This window comes from Sorex fumeus, unplaced genomic scaffold (assembly GCF_029834395.1).
Source record: "Sorex fumeus unplaced genomic scaffold, SorFum_2.1 ptg000161l, whole genome shotgun sequence".
Taxonomy (NCBI): Eukaryota; Metazoa; Chordata; class Mammalia; order Eulipotyphla; family Soricidae; genus Sorex; species Sorex fumeus.
In genome coordinates, this window is record NW_026606218.1 from 157,661 (window position 1) to 179,587 (window position 21,927).

Genomic DNA, 21,927 nt, shown 5'->3' on the forward strand with positions numbered 1-21,927 from the left:
CTGAATCAGAAGCACCTCACCCACCCTTGACCTGTAGTTCTAGGTTGGGGTAAGTCAGTCTTGCTCGTTAAATTTAGGAATGAGCAAATTTTACGGAGGAAATTCACAAAGGACGAGTTAGTTCGAGACTGGTACTAGGTAAGGAAAAAACAACTTTTTTCAAGAACGGGATGGGCGGGGGCGGAGGCGGCGGGGGTTCTTGCTGTAAGGTTAATTAGAATGTGTGTGTTGGGACTGGAGCGATAGCACAGCGGGGAGGGCATTTGCCTTGTGTGCGACCGACCTGGGTTCGATTCCCAGTATCCCATAGGTTCTTCCGAGCACTGCCAGGAATAATTCCTGAGTGCATGAGCCAGAAGTAACCTTGGTGTATTGCCGGTTATGACCCAAAAAGAAAAAAAAAGCCAAGAAAACAATAACCAAAAAAAAAAAACCCAACAAACTGTGTGTGTGTGTGTGTGTGTGTGTGTGTGTGTGTGTGTGTCCTTCGAACAACCTATGCTCTTATGTTTCCTGAAAGGCCCCCGGACTGGTCTTTTGAGAGCTTCTGCTCATGGGACTATTCAAAATCTAATTTTTTTTTTTGCGGGGGGAGGGCTGGGGTCCACTTTGCAGTTCTGCAATTTTGCAAAAATTTTGCAACAAAATTTTGCAGCTTTGCAGTTAATCATAGCTCTACATTCAGGTGTTAGTCCTGCTGGGACTCAGGGGGCCATATGGTGTGATGGGGATCGGACCCAGGTCGGCCACATACAAGTCAAGCGCCCTCCCCACCCCTGTTTTATCTCCCACGCCCCTTGTAAATTCTTGATCCCTTTTTGGTTGCCCCCGGGAGTGGGTTTGTTGGAGTGAGGACTTGGGCAACCCCAAATGCTTTCTCTGCTGGGTACAGGCTGGCCGGGTTCCTGGCATTGTCGGGAAGGCTCTCGTCTTGGGCTTTGTGTGACCTCTGGTGGCTAGGGTTCCCGGTTGCCTTGGAAACCAACTGTTTGTCATCCCGGTGGGTGCCGGGTTTCAGTGACGTCAGGCCATTGACAGGGCCACACAATGCATCTCAGTTGGCAGCCACTGACTGGGCCCTATCTGCCCCTGCATCTTTCCAGATGGGGTCCGACCCCGAGTCGGAAGTAAAAATAATTATCACCCAACAGTTTCTCCATTGTTCTGCACCCGTGTGGCTGCAGCTGAGGAGTGCCGGCACATTGTTTTGGTTTTCACTGAAACTCGCAGAGGAACCGGGAGGGATTAATCCTCTTCCTGGTAGCTGTGTGGAGATTCGAGGCAAAAAGTTGGCTGCCTTTGAATGAATTGGTTCGATTAGAGCAGTACCTTTGCACAGATGATTCTTCTCGCAAGCACATGAATTGTCAGACCGACATAAATGGGGCTTCTTGGTTTTTCCTTTCCTCTTCTTTTTCTTTTTTCTTTCTGGGTCACACCTGGCTATGCACAGGGGTTCCTCCTGGCTCTGCACTCAAGAATTACTCCTGGTGGTGCTTGGAGGATCCTATGGGATGCTGGGAGTCGAACCCGGGTCAACCGTGTGCAAGGCAAATGACCTCCCCGCTGTGCTATCACTCCAACCCCCTTCCTTTACTTGATTTGAGGCGGTGGAAGTGGGGTGTTTGGGCCACCCCTGTCGTGCTCAGGGCTTACTCCTGGCTCTGTGCTCAGGGGTCATCACTGGTATGATCAGGGGACCATATGAGGTGCTGGGGGCGGAGTCCCTGCCACGCACTCTCTTTCTGTAGGTGACTTTTTCCAGCATACGGTGGGGATATAGACTGACTCGGGGGGCGGGGGGGCTGGAGCGATAGCACAGTGGGGAGGGTGTTAGTTAACCTTGCACGTGACTGACCCGGGTTCGATCTCCGGCATCCCATCGGGTCCCCCAGTACCACCAGGAGTGATTCCTGGAGTAACCCCTGAGCATCGCCTGGTGTGACCCAAAAAGCCAGAAACAAACAAACAAACAAACAAACAAAGACTCTGGGAACCCTCTTCTTAAAACAAAAAAAAAACTAAACAAAACCAAAAAAACTTCAAAGCTCCACTTTGTCCCTTTGCCACAGAGATAATGGGAGTCTCCGGTAAATGGTTGACCAAACTGTGTAAATAGTTCAGGGCAGGTGTGAATCTAGTCCCCGGACACACCCACGCAGTCGCGTTTTATATATGTTCGGTTTGCTTGACTCAGGATGATGATGACGTCACCTCCCCCTCCCTTCAGCACCTCAGAGTTTATCGAAAAGGAACTTGACTTTGTTGTTTAAATTGCCCCCAGTAGGATAGGGTCATACCTCTTTTTTTTTTAATTTTTATTAGTGAGACACCATGAGGTACAGTTGCAGACTTCCAAAGTTTTGTGCTTGGGTTTCGATTATACAATGATCAAATACCCATCCCTCCACCAGTGCCCATTTCCCACCACCACGGATCCCAGTATCCCTCCCACCCCCCATTCCCCCCCCATCCCATCCTGCCTCTGTGGCAGGGCATTCCCTTTTGTTGTCTCTCTCCTTTTGGGTGTTGGGGTTTGCAAAAGAGGCATTGAGTGGCAATCATGTTTGGTCTATAGTCTACTCTCAGCATGCTTCTCCCATCCTGGGAGGATCCTCCCAACACCCTTTATTTGGTGCTCCCTTCTCTATCTGAGCTGCCTTTTCCCCCTAGCATGTGTGGCTGGCAAAAGATGAAGTCATGAAATTTACATACAAGTGGTACTACATGGAAAGTATCATGCTAAATGAAATGAGTCAGAAACAGAGGGACAGACATAGAAAGATTGCATTCATCTGGGGAACATAAAGTAACAAAATAGGAGACTAACACCCAAGGATAGCCGAGATAAGTACCAGGAGAGTCATACCTCTTCAGAAGTAGGCGACCACCTCATACCTGCCACCAAAACCCCAGTACACCCCCCACCAAGCATGCTGAACTTTGTCTCCATTGACCCTCCAAGACCCCACCCCCCAGCCTGGTAGGTGGCTTCGGTTCTACCGTCAGCATTGCAGACTGTTGGGGTTTGTTTGAATGGACTTTTTGGGGTTTTGTTTTGTTTTTTGCTTTTTGGGTCCCACCTGGCGATGCTCAGGGCTGACTCCTGGCTCTGCACTCAGGAATCACTCCTGGCGGTGCTCGGGGGAACCTAGGGGATGCCAGGGATCGAACCCGGGTCAGATGCACACAAGGCAAACGCCCAGTGCCCTAACCCTCTGTGTTATTGCTCCTGTCCCGGGGCTCTATTTTTTTTTTTTTTGCTTTTTTTGGGGGGGAGGGTCACACCTGGCAATTCACAGGGGCTACTTCTGGCTCTGCACTCAGAAGTTACTTCTGAGGGTGCTCAGGGGACCATATGGGATGCTGGGAATCGAACCCGGGTTGGCCGCGTGCAAGGCAAACGCCCTACCCGCTGTGCTATCTCTCCAGCCCCCCGGGGCTGTATTTTTGATGGACTTGGTTTATTTCCTGATACGGGTGGCATGTTGGTGTCTTCCCCAAAATGGTTTTCTGCAAGAACCCCAGCCCTGCCTGTTGCTCCTGTCTCAGAGTTGGACCAGGGGAGGAGGTCGGTGCTGCTGAAGTGGGGTCTGAGGGTCCGGCCCCACCTCCAGACTGGCACTGGGGAGAGGAGACCATCCCGTCCTCTCAGGCAGGCCCCAGGAGGGTGGGAAGGGATTTGTCCAGGTGTCCGGTGTGCGGTGGCCGCCCAGGTCAGTCTAAGCAGTTAACAAGCTGGGCAAGAGTCCACGGGGGCTAGGGGGGGGGGCACGCAGGCCTTGAATATCGACGGATGCTCTGTCCTCAGATTGGATTGGGCTTTGCTTCCGGTTAGCGTAGGTTGGAAACAGCTTTCTCTGGCCTGCTTTTTTATAAAGCTACTGCCTCGTGGCCTTCTGCCTTCCTGTGTGGCTTCGGGGGAAGTTGAGTCTAGGTTTACTCCAGATTTTGCGTGCTGGGTTTTTTTTCCCCCCCCTCAGAGATGTATTTTGTGGTTACCTAGAACTTGAAACCCTATTCCGAAGTGAGCAGTCCTTCAGTTCCTTTTGCTTTTGGGGGTCACGCCTGGCGATGCTCAGGGCCGACTCCTGGCTCTGCACTCAGGGATCACTCCTGGCGGTGCTCTGGGGGACCTTATGGGGTGCCGGGGATCGAACCCGGGTCGGCCACATGTAAGGCAAGCACCCTCCCCGCTTGCTATCACTCCATCCCCCCCTTTGGGTCTTTTTCTCCTGAGGAAGCTCTTCAGCTAACGTCTCAGTTTCCTTTTCTTTCTTTTTCCTCCTGCTCTTTTTTTTCTTTTTTTGCTTTTGTTCTCCCTTCTGTGATATGTGGATATTTTCTGAATTTTCATCTCCCGAGCTTTGTTTTGATGCCTGCTGTCATGTTTTCCTATACAAAAACTTTCCTTAGCTCTGGGAAGATGGCTTTTTATAGAACGTCCCCGGGAACCGCTTGATGGATTGCCGGGTCTTCAGCCTTGAGGGTGGGGTCCCCCCCCACCTCCTGATTGTTTGTGGCTCCTTGGCCAGTCTGTCTGCTAGTCTGGGTCTCTTGCAAGCTGGAAGCTTCCCAGCGTTTCAGTTAATTCCGTTTCAGTCTATTTCATATCAGAGACCTCCGGTCTCTGCAAATGTTTCTTTGCTCTCCGTGGGAGGAGGTCCTTGTCTGCTGCCGTTTTTAGAGGACCTCTGGGCGCCTTTGGGTGGGGGGAGCTCCTTTTATTAGTGGATTTGATTCTTTCCTCCGGGAGAATGTTCTCCTTCCTGCCTACTGGGACTGCGGGTCCGCTGGAGGAGGTGCGGAGTTGGCCAGGAGCACTGTTGGCATTCCTGAGCACTGCCCGGTTTCGCTCCCCATCTGTGTCTGTATGCTGGGATAAGTGACAGTTATGGAGTCAGGGGGTGGGGGCTTTTGTGTAGAATGACTGGGACAGGGGCTGGAGCGATAGCACAGCAGGGAGGGCGTTTGCCTTGCAAGGCCGCGTGCTATCACTCAAGCCCTGGCACACGGGTCTGGGGGAGAGAACAGCTATTGGATTTCCCGACAGTATGGTCACTGTCACTGTCACTGTCCTCCCGTTGTTCATCGATTTGCTCGAGCGGGCCCAGTAACATTGTGAGACTTGTTATCGTGTTTGGCATATCATTGCCAAGCAGGCGAGATATTCTCTGTAGCTTGCTGGGCTCTCCGAGAGTTGCCTCCTTAACGAAGTAGGCAGCGCGTCAGTCTCATAATCTGAAGGTCCTGATAGGATGGTGTTTCAAGAAAATCTGAACGTCTCAACGTTTCAAGAAAATCTGAACGTCTCAACGTTTCAAGAAAATCTGAACGTTAATGAGAAACAGAAGACAAACTTGTCATTGTACGTGTCCCCAGGAACGGTCCACGTGATTCTTACCTATTGGTGAGGAAAAATACAGTGATGAAAGCGTTCATTTCAGAAAGCTGTATTAGTTCATTTATTAGTTCGTCTCATGCGTTGTTAACTGGTCATTATGAACTCACTTCAGGGTCACGGTTACGGTCATGGTCCTCCCGTTGTTCATCGATTTGCTCGAGCAGGCCCAGTAACGTCTCCATCATGAGACTTGTTGTTACTGTGTTTGGCATCTCGAATACGTCACGGGTAGAAAAGGAGCTTAAACACATGAACCCTCTTACAGCAAGTCATTTTGTAATCATCATTTTTTTTTTCTTTTTGGGTCACACCCAGTGATACTCAGGGCTTACTTCCGACTCTTCACTCAGGCATCACTCCTGGTGGTGCTTGGGCGACTCTATGGGATGCTGGGGATTGAACCCGGGTTGGCCGCATGCCAGGCAAATGCCCACCCAGCTGGACAATCTATCTCTCCGGCCCCACAAAATCTTTTTCTCTTGCCATGATCATTGAAATCACGATCAGACCACAGCTGGCTGGGCTCAGGGCTGACTCCTGGCTCTGCACTCAGGAATCACTCCTGGCGGTGCTCAGGGGACCCTATGGGATGCTGGGGATCGAACCCATGTGACTGCGTGCCAGGCAAACGCCCTCTGCGCTGTATTATCCCTTCAAACCCCTGTAATCTTTACTTTTAACTTAGAAGATTTGGTTGGATTCTTTATTGGGTATTTTTTATTTGTTTGGCAGTGCTCGGGGCTTGCTCCTTGCTCTGTGCTCAGGGATCACTCTTGGCAGGCTTAAGGGGACCGTATGGGGTGCTGGGTCATCCTTGTAGCATTGCAAGCACACTTCTCACTGTATTATCTCTCCAGCCCCTGTTTAATGATATTTTAAGGATATTTGGGAAACGAATTGGGAATTTTAGATGATCTGGAACTGAAGTTTTTTTTTTTTTTCACTGCTTAAAATAGGAGTACTCGGGGCTGGAGCGATAGCACAGTGGGGAGGGCGTTTGCCTGGCACGCGGTCGACACGGGTTCGATTCCCAGCATCCCATAGGGTCCCCCGAGCACCGCCAGGAGTAACTCCTGAGTGCAGAGCCAGGAGGAACCCTGTGCATCACCAGGTGTGACCCAAAAAGCAAATAAAATAAAATAGGAGTACTGTCTGTTCCGAGGAAATTGCCCTCCATCCCATTTTCAGGACTGAATTGGCATCCATGTGGGCTGGCTGTATTGACGAGGAAATAAATGCTCCTTGATTCTGCTTCAGAGCCGACATTTCAAGTGTTGCTCGCGCTCCTCTGAGGGTCAGTAGTTTCAGATCGAAAGCAAAGGATTTTTCACCTCTAATGAAAATCAGGTTGTGTCAGATCCGTGCCGACGGAACGGGGTTGCCCGCCTGATGGGATTCTTCTCGAAGAAACCCGCAGCAGCGGCGTGTTGGTGGTTTTCATTTCAGACGCAGTGATTGGTGACTCAAATGGGTCACGGTTCAGAAAAGATGCAGATTTAGCTCTGAATTCCATTCTCGTGGATTCTGAGGCGAGGGCAAGAGCTGTTATAATGATTTTTAATGTGCCAAGCAACTCATAATATGGCTTCTTCCCCCCTGCGGCCGGTTTTCCCCTGCTCTCTTAGGTCCTAGCTGAGTGGTGGCTGAGGACCAATTGCTATAACCTCAGAAATTGGTCTCCCAGGAGAGGGGCCTGTGTCCTCTCTCCCCAGCGCTGCTAAAAATCATATCCCTCTAACAGCAAAATTCCTTCCCCACGGCACCTCCCCTGAAATGAGAGCAAAGAAGTTGATTCCTAAGGGGTCATTTGGTACTTCTACAGAAAATCTTAGCAGTGCTGAATCTAAACAAAGGCATGAGTGTGTTTGAGATTCGGGGTTTGAGATCAAGTCTTGTCTTGTCCATTTTCTCTCAGTACAAGCATCACAAGATGGGAAAAGGTTCTTAAGTTTTGACCATTGATAGAACCTCCAGTTGGGTGTTGGGGGTTTTTTTTTGTTTTTGGGTCACACCTGGGGTTCCTCCTAGCTCTGCACTGAGGAGTTACTCCTGGAGGTGCTCAGGGGACCATGTGGGCTGCTGGGAATCGAACCCGGGTCGGCCACGCGAAAGGCAGACGCCCTACCCGCTGTGCTATCTCTCCACCCCCTCCAGTTGGATTTTAAGGGCCAAATGGATACATCTTTGAACTTTTCAACATCCTGACATCACTGTAAGAATACAAGTTTTTCTTTTTCTTTTTTTTTTTTTTAATCACACCCAGCGATGCTCAGGGGTTCCTCCTGGCTCTGCACTCAGGAATCACTCCTGGCGGTGCTTGGGTGACCCTATGGGATGCCAGGGATTGAATCCGGGTCGGCCGTGTGCCAGGCCAATGCCCTTCCAGCTGTACTATCGCTCTGGCCCTTCACTACAGTTTTTTTAAATAAACATTTCTCCCTTTTCTATGGGTCGCAATAAAAGTGAGTGGGTGTGGATAATTTTTATTTTTCGGCTTGGGATGAGCTGGAGATGCGCGTGTTCAAGCTGAACCCCAGGCTGAGACTGACTCCATCTGCTGCCGTCGTGACGTTGGCACCCTCCAGAACGTTCCATCCTACAGAACATTCTATCCTACAGAACGTTCCATACAGCTCGCCAGCTGTATACACCGTGCTTGGCCCGCGTGGGCATCGTGGGACTCCCTCCTTCCAAGTCACAACCGTCAGGGCTGGAGAACTGGTACAAGAGTGAAGGTGGATGCCCCGCAGACGCCAGCCCTGCTTTGCTGCTGGGCACTGTCTGGTGTGTCACCAGAGGGCCCGGAGCACTGATGGGCTACCCAGGTCATCTCTGGCACTGAGAGAGCTTGGGCCCTCGCTTTTTTTTTTTTTTATAATTTTATTTATTGAATCACGGTGAGAGCAGTTACAAAGCTTTCGGGTCTAAGTCTCGGTCATACAATGAAACACCCGTACCTTCACCAGTGCCCATTCTCCACCACCAAAAACCCCAGTCTACCCCCATCCCACACCCTCCTCCTACCTGTGGGGCAGGTGATTTCCACATGACTCTCTTTCTACTTTGATCACATGCAATATTTCGACACCAGACCCACCATTATTATTTGAGATTTTACCCCAACACTCAGATCTGCTGAAAAGACAACAGTAGACAATTTGTTTTCTATTGCTGGTTATGAATAACATATGACGTCGCGTGGCTGCAGTAGTGGCCGCGCGATTTTGAAATTCCAAAATTTTAACACTTAAATCTGGAGGGATTTCTGCCCAAACCTGCTGGGTTCCAAGCTTTGCTCCTGAGTCTCTGGGATCATGGCCATTAAGCAGCTTGATGAGGAGCCAGAGAGGCCTTTCATGGGTGGCAACTTGGGATCTCATTGGGATGGGGAGGAAAGGGCCAGCTCCAACCCCATTCCGTGAGGCCCAAAATGTCTCGTCACTGTGTTGGGCCCTCGCTTTGAGCTGCCAGCCTGAGAGGTCTCTGTGAGGGGTCTCTGGACATCACTGTCGAAGGCACTTCTTCATATAGAAAAATTACACCCAGGGGCTGGAGCGATAGTATAGAAGGTAGGGAGTTTGCCTTGCACATGGCCGACCCGGGTTCGATTCTCAGCATCCAGTAGGGTCCCCTGAGCATTGCCAGGAGTGTTTCCTGAGCGCAGAGCCAGGAGTCAGCCCTGAGCATCGCTGCGTGTGACCCCTCCCCCCCCAAAAAAAGACTCCCCACAGACAGCGATGTCCGGTTGCCCCAGCCTCTGACGGGGGTCTTTGTGCTGCTCAGACAGCTCCCGTTCTGCGACCCTGGGACCAGGAAGGTGCTTTGACTTTCAGGCCCTGTTATTTAAAAAGGGCTGGAGCAATAGCACAGTAGGTAGGGTGTTTGTCTTGCATGTGGCCGACCTGGGTTCGATTCCTCTGTTCCTCTCGGAGAACCCAGCAAGCTACCGAGAGTATCCCGCCCGCACAGCAGAGCCTGGCAAATCGATGAACAGTGGGACAACAGTGCTACAATGCATGAATTATTTAAAAAGTGCTCATCGTGGGGCTGGAGCGATAGCACAGCAGGTAGGGCATTTGCCTTGCATGCGGCTGACCCAGGTTCGATTCCCAGCATCCCATAGGGTCCCCTGAGCACCGCCAGGAGTGATTCCTGAGTGCATGAACCAGGAGTAACTCCTGTGCAACGCCGGGTGGGACCCAAAAAGCAAAAAAAAAAAAAAAAAAAAAAAAAAATAAGTGCTCACTGTATGGTTCTAGTGCCATGGATAATGGCTCCTCTGACAGAGCTGGGGTAGGCCAGTGGAAACCCTAGACATGATTCATCTCTCCAGATGCCATCAACACTGTGTCATCATAAGAAGGGGGCGGAGTGTCGGCAGGAACTGGAGTTTGGAGAACGTTGATTCCAGCATGCAGGATGGCTTTGAGAAAGGCTCGGGACTTGAGTAGGGGAAAGAACGGCAGGTGCTGTAGAAATGGGGGTGCGGGGCCGGAGTAAGAACACAGCTGGGGAGGGTGTTTGCCTTGCACACGCCCAACCCGGGTTCGATCCCCGGCATCCCATAGGGTCCCCCGAGCACTGCCAGGAGTGATTCCTGAGTGCAGAGTCAGGAGTCAGCCCTGAGCATTGCTGGGTGTGATCCCAAAGGCAAAAAAAAAAAAAAAAAAAAAGAGGGAAGGAAAGAGAAAAAGAGAAAGGGAGGGAGGGGGAGGATGGGATTGGAGGGGGCGATCACCCTTGGGTGGGGATCCCTCCACCAGTGCACACTCCCCCCCACCAATGTCCCCAGAATCCCCCCTTCCCACCCTCCCCCTGCCTCCATGACAATCTCCCTTATATACTCTCTCTCTCTCTACTTTGGGGCATTACTGGTGACAGGAAAGCAGGATTAAGCAGACCCACTGGTGTGGTCCCGGGGATTGACAGAGCCACACCCCCCCAGACCCCCTGCAGCCATTGCATTCTTCTCCGCCCATCAGGGGAGAAAGGGACTCATTCCCCTTCCGCGTGACCGTGGGAACACAGTCCAAGTTCTGGGTGTCAGGAAAGCCCCGGGCACTGCAACTCAGCTTTCGCGGGTGCTGGTCTGGGAAACCAACCCCCTTAACGTTGCCTCCTCCCCAAAGCGTGATGCTATGACCAGGGCGCGTGTTTCTGCCAGATGAGTTTGTGGGAGCTGGACCCGCCGCCGAGGGACCGACTGTAGTTATTCAAACTTGCTTATTTGGCACGAGGTTTGGAAAAAAAAAAAAAGAGAGGTATACGCTTATCCCATAAGGAGGGGGAAAAAAAAACAACCCAGTGGTGTTTATTGCTAATGACTAAATTCAAGACTAAAACAAAAATGAGAAAATTGCAAAACTTGGCTCGGCAGCCTTGCGCTTGACTGCTTTCCAGTTCTTTCTGAAGATTCAGGATGGAGCGTCCACATTTGGAAGAGGTACAGATCTTACCGAAGTAACATTTTCTAGACGATCGTGTATATATGATCCTGTCAACTCAGATATATCGGTAAAAGATCCATTCAGAGGGCAGCGTAGACCAGTGAGTATGACAGCGTGAAAGAAATTCATTGTTGTGTGGTCAGAGTTCGTGTTTAATCACTCAATTAGCGACTCTTTTTGGCTTTTCATTAACTGTTTATTTGGTTTTTGAGGGCCACACCCAGCAATGCTCAGGGCTGACTCCTGGCTCTGTACTCAGGAATCAGTCCTGGCGGTGCTCAGGGTACTATATGGGATACTGGCGATTGAGCCCGGGTTGGCTGCATGCAAGGCAAAAGGCGTCCCCACTGTACCATCTCTTGGGACCTTGGTTGACTAAAAGTTGTTGCGGGGGGCGGTCGGAGTGATAGCACAGCGGGGAGGGCGTTTGCCAGGCTCTTGGCTGACCCGGGTTCAATTCCCGGCATCCCATAGGGTTCCCTGAGCACCGCCAGGAGTGATTCCTGAGTGCAGAGCCAGGAGGAACCCCTGGGCATCGCCAGTTGTGACCCAAAAAAGCAGGAAGAAAAAAAAAGATGTTGCATGGGGTCTTGAGACATTGGGTGTGGCCCCCAAACAAAACAAAACAAAAAATTGATGATCCAGAATGATCTGAAAATTCTCTTCCCTTCTCCCAATGACAGATTTATTGAATTGAGCTTTTCTTTGTATACCTCAACCAAAACAATATAAAGCAATTAATGAAATCTTGAAACAAAGGAAAGAAGCCAGCTGTTAGTCTGGAGAGAGAGTACAGGGGTGAAAATATTTGTCTTTTTTTTTTCCTTTTTGGGTCACACCCGGCGATGCTCAGGGTTTACTCCTGGCTCCACAGTCAGGAGTTAGTCCTGGCAGTTCTCAGGGGACCCTATGGGATGCCAGGGATTGAACTTGGGTTGGCCGCGTGCTTGGCAAACGCCCTACCTGCTGCTCTATTGCTCCAGTCCCCGAAAATGTTTGTCTTGCATGCATACTACCTTGGTTTGATTCTTGGACCCCCATATGGCCCCCCAGCACTGCCAGGAATGACTCCTGAGCACAGAGCCAGAAGTAAGCCCTGAGCACCTCCAGGTGTGGGCCAAACAGTATCCCCCCCAAGCCCCTCAAATAGGGACACAGTGATCCGTTCTTCAACCAAAGGAGATTCAACTTGAACTTCAACTTGAAGGATTCTTCAACTTGAAGGAGATTTGCAGGACTTAAAACTATGTCATTTACTTTTTGTTGTTTAGGAAAATGTACTTCATTAGATATATTTGCACTGATAGGCAATAAAATAGTTCTTAAATACGTATTTCCAAAATTGCTCAGTTTCCATTTGGAATATGGTAAATGTCGGTAAATATAACTCACATCAACAAAAGCTCTTTGAAATTCTCTATCGTGTTAAAGAAATCTGGTGATAAAAATTTTTTTTGTTTTGCTTTGAGGCTTACTAGTGTGGAGGATAATACCCAAGTGTTTAGCAAAGTGCTTTGAGCGACCTCAAATTCTCTTCCACCTTACTAAAAAAACATTATTCAGATCTCATTAATAAGGCCAATATCCAATGTCCTCCGTTCCCCCCCCCCCCCCCCAGAGGACAGGACAGTGCAGATCTCAAATTCAGTCTTCCAATTCTGCCAGCGTGAGTCTTTATTGGTGACACGAACTTAGTCATCCCTTTCCCGAGGGGGACTTTCAGGCACTAAATATAATTAGATGCAGAAATTAGAAGTATGTCACTGGGGCAGGAGACGGGGAGGGGGGTGCCCCCAGGAGGGAGAGGAGTTGCAAGGGGAAGGTGACACCGGTCGGTCATTTCTCCCGTCGCATCCTGTGCGTGTGAGGCGTGTGCCGATGCTTCAAGTGGGTGATTAGATGTTCCCTGGGCTGGGGAAGTGAGAACATGATAGACGGAAGAAATTGCCTCCGCAGGTTATTTTCAATCCTGTTTTATCTTGTTGCTTAAAATGCCTCTTAAATGTTCATCCAGGAAAGGCTAAAAGGAACCCTCCCACCGTGATTCCAGTATCTTTCTTTCTTTCTTTTTTTTTTTTAAAGAGTTTTTAATCGAATCACGGTGAGATAGATCCTTCCAAAGCTGTTCATGATCAGGTTTCAGTCCTGCAGTGCTCCAACCCCTGTCCCTCCACCAGGGCACATTTCCCAGCACCAGGGTCCCCAGGGTCCCTCCCGTCACCCCCCACCCCCTGCCTGCCTCTATGGCAGGCATTTTTCTTCACTCTTCTCTGTCTCTTTGTCTCTCTGTCTCTCTGTGTCTCTCTTGTCTCTCTGTCTCTGTGTTCTCTCTCTCCTTTTGGACATTGTGGTTTGCAATACAGATGCTGAAAGGTTGTCATGTCTATCCCTTTACCTACTTATAACACTAGTTCTTGTCCAGTATGATCATGGTCACGGTCCTCCCGTTGTTCATCGATTTGCTCGAGCGGGCCCAGTAACGTCTCCATCATGAGACTTGTTGTTACTGTGTTTGGCATCTCGAATACGCCACGGGGAGCTTGCCAGGCTCTGCCATGCGGGCGAGATACTCTCGGTAGCTTGCCGGGCTCTCCGAGAGGGGCGGAGGAATCGAACTCGGGTTGGCCATGTTGGCCGCTTGTAAGGCAAATGCCCTACCCACTGTGCTATCGCTCCGGCCCACAGTATGATCATTCCCAGCTATTATTGTCATACTGTTCCCTTCTCTATCGTACCTGTCCCCAATCCCTCACACACTCGTAGTTGATCCCAACCATTAACTAGTCTTTCAGTCCCTGTTTTCCCAGTCCGTGGATATTCGCCTTCTAATATATATATATATATATATATATATATATATATATATATATCTCATGATCACAATCATCCTGTTATTCGTCGATTGGCTCGAGCAGGCACCAGTAACGTCTCTTTTATCCTAGCCCTGAGATTTTAAAAAGTGCCATATTCAAGGCTCTTTCAGGGTTAGGAGAATGAAACCTGTCATTGTTACTGGTATTTGGCATATTGGGTCCGCCACGGGGAGTTTGCCAGACTCTGGTGTGTGGGCAGGTGACATTCGGTAGCCTGCCAGGTTGTCCAAAGCAAGAATGAGATAATAAGATGTCGCTTCCGGGAGCTGGGTTTTATATATATATATATATATATATATAGGCTGGAGCGATAGCACAGCGGGTAGGGTGTTCACCTTGCACACAGCCAACACAGCCGACCCGAGTTCGATTCCTCTGCTCCTCTCGGAGAGCCCGGCAAGCTACCGAGAGTATCTCGCCCGCACAGCAAAGCCTAGCAAGCTACCCGTGACGTATTCAATATGCCAAACACAGTGACAAGTCTCACACTGTTACTGGGCCAGCTTGAGCAAATGGATGAACAATGGGAGGACAGTGACAGTGACAGTTTTATATGTGTGTGTGTGTGTGTGTGTGTATATCTCACAAATGAGTGCAGTCATTCTATATCTGTCCCTCTCCTTCTGACTCATCTCTCTCAGCATGCTACTCTTCCTGTCCATCCATTTATAGACAAATTTCATGACTTCATTTCCCCTAACAGCTGTGTAGTGTTCCACTGTATAGATATGCCATCGTTTCTTCTATTTTTTTTTTCTTTTTCCTTTTTGGGTCACACCCAGTGATGCTCAGGGCCGACTCCTGGCTCTGCACTCAGGAATCACTCCTGGCGGTGCTCGTAGGACCTTATGGGATGCTGGGGATCGAACCCAGGTCGGCCGCGTGCCAGGGAAACACCCTACCGCTATCCTATCGCTTCGGCCCTGTGCCACAGTTTCTTTATCCTGTCGTCTGTTCCTGGGCACCGAGGTTGTTTCCAGACTCTGGCAGTCGTGAATAGTGTCCAGCTAATAGAGTCGTCTTCCTGGGACTCTATGATGTGACTGGTCCAGGGAGGCGTCTCAGCAGGTGGGAGTGTGGGCAGATGGCTCATTTTCCATCCCTGGCACCACGTGGTCTCCAAGCTCTGCCAGGAGTGATCCTCAGAGCACTGAGCTGGGAGTAACCCCAGAGCACCACGGAATGTGCCCCCCCATTCAAAAGTGGGCATTATAAATCACTGAAATGTGAAAGATGAGTAAAATGGATATCCATTTCAAAATTTGATGGGGGTTTCTCAGAGTGGGGTGTAGGTAGGAGCCCTGGGGGCAGATGGGGGAAGCCACTTTCTGTGTGTTCGCTTAAGGGAGACCAATTTCCCGGGGCACACTGAGTGATTTATTATTTTTTTCCGACAAGGGAGCAGTAGGTCAAATAAGTTGGAGAACTTTTTTTGTTTTGTTTTGTTGCTTTTTTGGGTCACACCCGGCGATGCTTATGGGTTACTTCTGGCTCTGCACTCAGGATTCACTCCTGGTGGTACTCAGGGGACCCTATGGGATGCCGGGGATCAAACCCTGGTTGCTGCATGCAAAGCAAACACCCTCCCTGCTATGCTATCTTTCCAGCCCCCAAGTTTGGGGACTTTTAGATTTAGACATAAAAACCAGATTTTTTTCCATATAAAATCTGGAAATCTGTTTTTCATTTTTTTCCTTTGTCAGGATCCTCTGTGTTTAGACTTGGAAGCCTCTATTCTCATTTTCGCGGGCAAAGGTCTTCATGTGTGTCTTTTCTTCTTTCTTTGGTCCTGGGGAGAAATCAATCAGCCTCTTACCCAAGGCTCTAGAACCTTCCTTAAGGTGTGGGTCACACAGTCTAATTGGGCCGGGGGTAGGAGATCTGTACAGAATTTGGTAACAGTAAAAGGTTTTTAAACTTGCAGTGACCAAACATGAAATCAAAGTCAAGCCAGTGGGAGGCTGGAGCGATAGCACAGCGGGGAGGGCGTTTGCCTTGTATGCAGCCAACCCGGGTTCGATCCCTGGCATCCCGTAGGGTCCCCCGAGCACCACCAGAAGTGATTCCTGAGCACAGAGCCAGGAGTCAGCCGTGAGCATCACCAGGTGTGGCCCAAAATGCATAAATAAAATATTTAGGGGCTGGAGAGGGTAGGGCGTTTGCCTTACATGCGGCTGACGAGGGTTCAATTCCCAGCATCCCATATGGTCCCTTGAGCACTGCCAGGAGTAACTTCTGAGTGCAGAGCCAGGAGTAACTCCTGTGCATCGCCAGGTGTGACCCAAAAAGCAAAAAAAAAAAAAAAAAAAAATTGCTGGGATCAGAGAGAAATAAGCACAGCGGGTAGGTGCTTACCTCCCGTCCAACTGACCTGGGTTCGATCCCCGGCATCCCAAAGGCCCCCCCCCCCCCCCCAGCACAGCCCGGAATGATTCCTGAGTGCAGAGCCAGGAGGAACCCCTGAGCATCACTGGGTGGGACCCCCCCCAAAAAAAAATCAAGCCAGTAATAAATCTGAGGTGTTTTCGGCACACTGGAGTTTTTGGCACACTCGAGTTCTGGAAATTCGGGTATGAACGTTTGTTTCATCATTCCCCAGAGAAAGCAGGAACCAAGTCAGGTCAGAAAGAGCCAGAACATGAAACCGCGAGACTCTACGAGAATTCACTCAGGCTCACTCCAGACAGGGGTGTTTAGAAAACACGGCTGGTTCCTGTCCGTTTGTCAGGATCCTGGTTAGACGGGGAATCCTGGATTCTCATTACCACGGGCGAAGGTGTTCATTGTCTTTTGCTTAGCATGTGTCTTCAGATGGCCTGGAGCCCGGCTGAGCTGGGTTCGATTCCTCCACCCATCTTGGAGAGCCTGGCAAGCTACTGAGAGTATCTCGCCCGCACGGCAAAGCCTGGCAAGCTCCCCGTGACGTATTCAGTATGCCACACACAGTAACAAATCTCAGGATGGAGACATTACTGGGCCCCGCTCGAGAAAATCGATGAACAACAGGAGGACCGTGACCGTGACCGTGTCCTCGGATGCCTGTCCGGATGAAATTACAGCGCGCCCTCCAGGTGCTCCGGGAAGGTGGTTATCAGTGAGCTCGGCGAGCTTAGGAACAGCGTTTAGTCACTGAATGAAAACTTGTGTGGTCCAGAAGTTGCACACTTCCACATAGAGTAGGTGTGTTTCTCCGTTGCTTGGCGTTTGGGTCTAAAACGAGGCCCTCTCAGGGGGCTAAGGAGGCCTGGTCAGGGCTTGGAGTCCACCACAAGTGTGTGGGGAGTGGAAGGGAGGTAAGAGAGAGAAGGAACCAGGATGGCAGTAATAGCTGGGAAGGATCACGGTGGATGGGAACTGAGTGTTAAATTAGGTCAAGGGATGTACACGATAAACCTTTCAGTATCTATCTGTATTGCGAACCACAGTTCCCAAAGGGGGAGGGAGGGAGGGAGGGAGGGAGAGAGAGAGAGAGAGAGAGAGACTGCTATAGATGGGAGGGAACCTGGGGACCCTGGTGCTGGGAATATGCCCTGGTAGAGAAGGCACGGGTGTTGGGACACTGTAGGACTGAAACCGAATCATAGATACCTTTGTAAGGGTCTGTCTCACAGTGATTCAATTTTTAAAAATCTTAAAAATAAGGTCTGGAATGACAGCACAGCGGTAAGGTGTTTGCCTTGCACGAGGCCGACCTGGCCGACCCGAGTTCGATTCCTCCGCCCCTCTCGGAGAGCCCGGCAAGCTACCGAGAGTATCTCGCCCGAATGGCAGAGCCTGGCAAGCTCCCCGTGGCGTATTCGATATGCCAGACACAGTAACAACAAAGTCTCACGATGGAGATGTTACTGGGCCGGCTCGAACAAACCGATGAACGGGAGGACAGTGACATGAATAATAACAGCACCCAAGAGATGCTGTTGGATGCTTAGGGCCGGGTGAGAGGAAATGCACCTGCTAGTGGCCTTTATATCCTAGTGGATGCTTAGGGCTGGGCAAGAGGAAATGTTACTTGCGCCAGGCGTGTTCACTTTTATAGAAATTGGGCTCTGGTTGGCATCTTGGGGCAATTTCTGCATCTCAGGCATCCGGGAAATCATTTCAGGGAACGTGAGCTCAGTTCTGCAAGCGCCTCCCGTTCTTCGAACTGAGGGCTGGGCGTCTGCAGAACGCAGCGGTGATGGACGGACTCCCCGTCCTAGGCGATATGCATTTCTGTGTGGTTGACGGTGCGTGTTTCTGAATTTTTGCAGAAATCGGACTTTGTCTGTGGCTAGAGGGAGCGCCCAGCGGGTCCCCGGTCCCCTCCCTGCTACACATGGTCCCTCAGGCACCCTCAGAAATATTCCCGAGTATCCCAAAGTGTGCTTCCCTCCATGAGAACTGCATTTGAATGACAGTTTCCTGCAGTGACAGGCCTTAAAGTGTGCTTTTCTCTGTGAGAACTGCGTTTGAGAACTTTCTGCAGTGACCAGGCCCTAACGTGTGCTTCCCTCCATGAGAACAGCATTTGAGTGAAAGCTTTCTGCAGTGAGCAGGCCCTAAAGTGTGCTTCCCTCTGTGAGAACTGCATTTGAGTGAGAGCTCCCTGCAGTGACCAGGCCCTAATGTGTGCTTCCCTCTGTGGGAACTGCATTTGAGTGAGAGCTTTCTGCAGTGACCAGGCCATAACATGTGCTTCCCTCCATGAGAACAGCATTTGAGTGAAAGCTTTCTGCAGTGAGCAGGCCCTAAAGTGTGCTTCCCTCAGTGAGAACTGCATATGAGTGAGAGCTCCCTACAGTGACCAGGCCCTAATGTGTGCTTCCCTCTGTGGGAACTGCATTTGAGTGAGAACTTTCTGCAGTGACCAGGCCCTCATGTGTGCTTCCCTCCATGAGAACTGCGTTTGAGTGAGAGCTTCCTGAAGTGACCAGACCCTAAAGTGTGCTTCCCTCTGTGAGAACTGCATTTGAGTGAGAGCTTCCTGCAGTGACCAGGCCCTAATATGTGCTTCCCTTCATGAGAACTGCATTTGAGTGAGAGCTTCCTGCAGTGACCAGGCCCTAATGTATGCTTCCCTTCATGAGAACTGCATTTGAGTGAGAGCTCTCTCTGCAGTGACCAGGTCCTGAAGTGTGCTTCCCTCTGCGAGAACTGCATTTGAGTGAGAGCTTTCTGCAGTGACCAGGTGCTGGCTGGTTGGTGTTTCCCTTCTTGCGGGGTGCAGTGCCGAGTGAGGGAATCTTTCTGCGTTCCCAGCCGCCTGCTGGCCTCTAGTGGCTGCAGCGTGCTATGGCCAAGCACTTCACCGCTCCAGCCAGACTGGAGCTGATGCCTGAGGCCTTGGGAGGCTCAGGTGGGCCCAACAGGTGCCCCCCAGTGTCACCCTCTCCCAGCATAGGGCCCCCGGTGTCAGGTGGGCGCTCGGTCCCTGGCCCCTTCCCCGGAGGGAGTTCTCCCCGCACGCGCTCCCCCACCAGGCTGATGCTTGACCATGATCTCGGCCCCAAAGCTCACCTGTGGCTTTTGTCTCTCCCCCTTGGCCCCCAGATGTGAAGGGGCCGCCGACGCATCGCCTGTCCTGCGGCCAGTCCCCCTACACGGACAGCACGACGTGGGAACGCAAGTACTGCATCCTCACCGACAGCCAGCTTGTGCTGCTCAACAGGGAGAAGGAGGTGAGGGGGGAGGGGGAGGGGGAGGGGGAGAGGGAGGGAGGGGGGAGAGAGAGGAAAAGAAAAAGGAGGGAGGGAAAATAAGAGAGGGGGGGAGGGAAGAGAGGGAGAGAGAGACAGACAGAGAAGGAGAGAGGGAGGGAGAGAGATCAAGAGAAGGGAAGAGAGAGGGAGAGGAAGGGAGGCAGGAGAGAGAGAGAGAGAGAGAGAGAGAGAGAGAGAGAGGAGGGAGGGGGAGGCAGGGGAGAGACCGTGGACTCATTTGCAGTCGGAGTATAGGATTGCGTGGACCCAGGGGGATGGTGGCCGTCCTGTCCCTCCCTGTCCTTGCCATTAACAAGCCAGCGCTGTCTGCCTAAGGGCAGGCTTTGGGCAGATGGGACCCCCTGAGGGCGCTGGGCCTGGAACCCAGTCCTTAGCAGCGGCAGAAAGCAGCCCTCCCCCCTGCCCTGCGGGCCAGGGCAAGGAGAAAGTCCCAGGCAGCCACCGGTGGGTGCTGGCATGTCCCCAAAGAGCCCAGACAGGGTGGGCAGCAGGCGGCGGACGGGGCGGGGGCACACGCTTCTCCCCGCCATGTCGGTGTCACTGTGCGTCCGAGTGAGCTCGAGGCCTCCTTCGGCACAGGACCCAGCAGAGGGGCGGGGAAGGGGGCCAGAGGGGCCCCCCTGCGTCCAGGGCACAGTCGTGCAGTTCCGGAAGCACCTTAAGGGGGCCTTCAGGGTTCTGGATGCAGTGTGTTTTGTTCCCGTGATAATTCTAATTATAAATATATATATATAAATAAATATAAATATAAATTATAATATAATTGCCCTTGCCCGTTGCTTCACCCGTGCCCTCCCCGGAGCCTGATTTTTCCGTGTGGTAAAGGCCAAGTCATCATTAGCGGCCAATTCCGGTCAATTTTCTCTTGATGGCTTTTATGACTCAGGCCCAGCACGTGGGCCCACTCAGAAGTACACGCTGGGGGCCAGAGAGATAGGGCAGTGGTTAGGGCGCTTGCTTGCACATGGCCGACCCGGGTTCAATCCCTGGCATCTCATATGTGTGTGTGTGTGCGTGTGTATATACATATATATAGGGTCCCCTGAGCTCCTCTAGGAATGATCCTGAGCACAGAGCCAGGAGTAACCCCTTAGCGTGGCTGGGTGTGACCCCCAAACAAAACGTTTCCTAGGATAGAGATCAAATCAAATGAATTACCAGGTAAAAACGGAACCTTTGATGGTCAGGGCAGAATCGCGAGGGCCAGAAGGGAAGAGGCAGGGAGGGGGGTGCGTTGGCAGAGTGGTGGTGGTGGGGGGCACTCAGGAGGAGGGCGGGACCCAGATTTGGGGCATGACCCCATGGGCAGTTCCGCAAGCCGCGTGCCGCAGAACCTGGTCGCCTAGAACCGCCTGCATCCGTGATCACTCTTTTATTTATTTATTTATTTGTTTTGCTTTTTGGGTCCTCCCGTTGTTCATCGATTTGCTCGAGCAGGCCCAGTAACGTCTCCATATTTTTGAGACTTGTTGTTACTGTGTTTGGCATATCGAGTACATCATGGGTAGCTCGCCAGCCTTTGCCGCGCGGGCGAGATACTCTCGGTAGCTTGCCGGGCTCTCCGAGAGGGGCGGGGGAATCGAACCCAGCTCGGCCGCATGCAAGGCAAACACCCTCCCCGCTGTGCTATCGCTCCAGCCTGGTCTTTTTTTATTTTTAAACGAGACCCAATCCCCCACACACATCCATTAGCATCTCCTCCCCGTGACGATTATCTGGGACTTAAATCTTATGGAAACGAATTTTATTAAAATAGCAAGAAAGACCAGCGTTTACTGGGTACTCTCTACACGGCGCTGTGTTCGCGTTAAGTCAGCGCATATAAACTCAGGGAGTGAGTGCGAGTTGAAAATTCCGGTTAGGGGCTGGAGCGATAGCACAGAGGGGAGGGTGTTTGCTTGCACGCAGCTGACCGGGGTTCGATCCCCGGCATCCCGTAGGGTCCCCCTGAGCACCACCAGGAGTGATCCCCGAGTGCAGAGCCAGGAGTCAGTCCTGAGCGTCGCCGGGTGGGACCCAAAAAGGAAAAATTAAATTAAATTGAAAAAAAAATTAAGCACACAAATAGAAAATGTCCCCAGGTTCCCACCGCCTGCTTTGCCGTCACCCTGAGTGGGGGCACTTTTGCCTCCCGGGTCTGCGTGACTCGCACCCGCGCCCCCTCATCACCTCTTTCTGGCGCCGGCTCTGGCTCCCCACGACCCACCAGCTGGCTCTGGGCGCTGCCTCTGGCTTCCTGGGTTTGGGATCCAGGCTCCCACTCTTCCCCAGAGCGCTTGGTACCTTTGAAAACGGTTGTTGGTTATGTTGGCGATCTCTCGCCCTCTGCTGGCTCGTGAGGGCTTTTGCAGGGCGGGTTTGGGTTTCCTGGGCTTTCGCCTCTGGCTCATTTTTAAAATTTTTTAAAAATCAATGTAGGCATGGGGCTGGAGCAATAGCACAGCGGGGAGGACGTTTGCCTTGCACACGGCCGACCCGGGTTCGATTCCCAGCATCCCATATGG

The 21,927-nt window shown here is 51.4% G+C and overlaps 1 protein-coding gene across 1 annotated transcript in view; it reads left to right on the forward strand.

Moving 5' to 3' along the window:
• Positions 1 to 21,927, forward strand: part of RASAL2 (RAS protein activator like 2) — a 264,537-nt gene that overhangs the window by 108,052 nt on the left and 134,558 nt on the right. Inside the window, 1 exon segment of the mRNA XM_056107324.1 lies at positions 19,254 to 19,381. Within this exon segment, the coding sequence (XP_055963299.1) occupies positions 19,254 to 19,381 (128 nt within the window).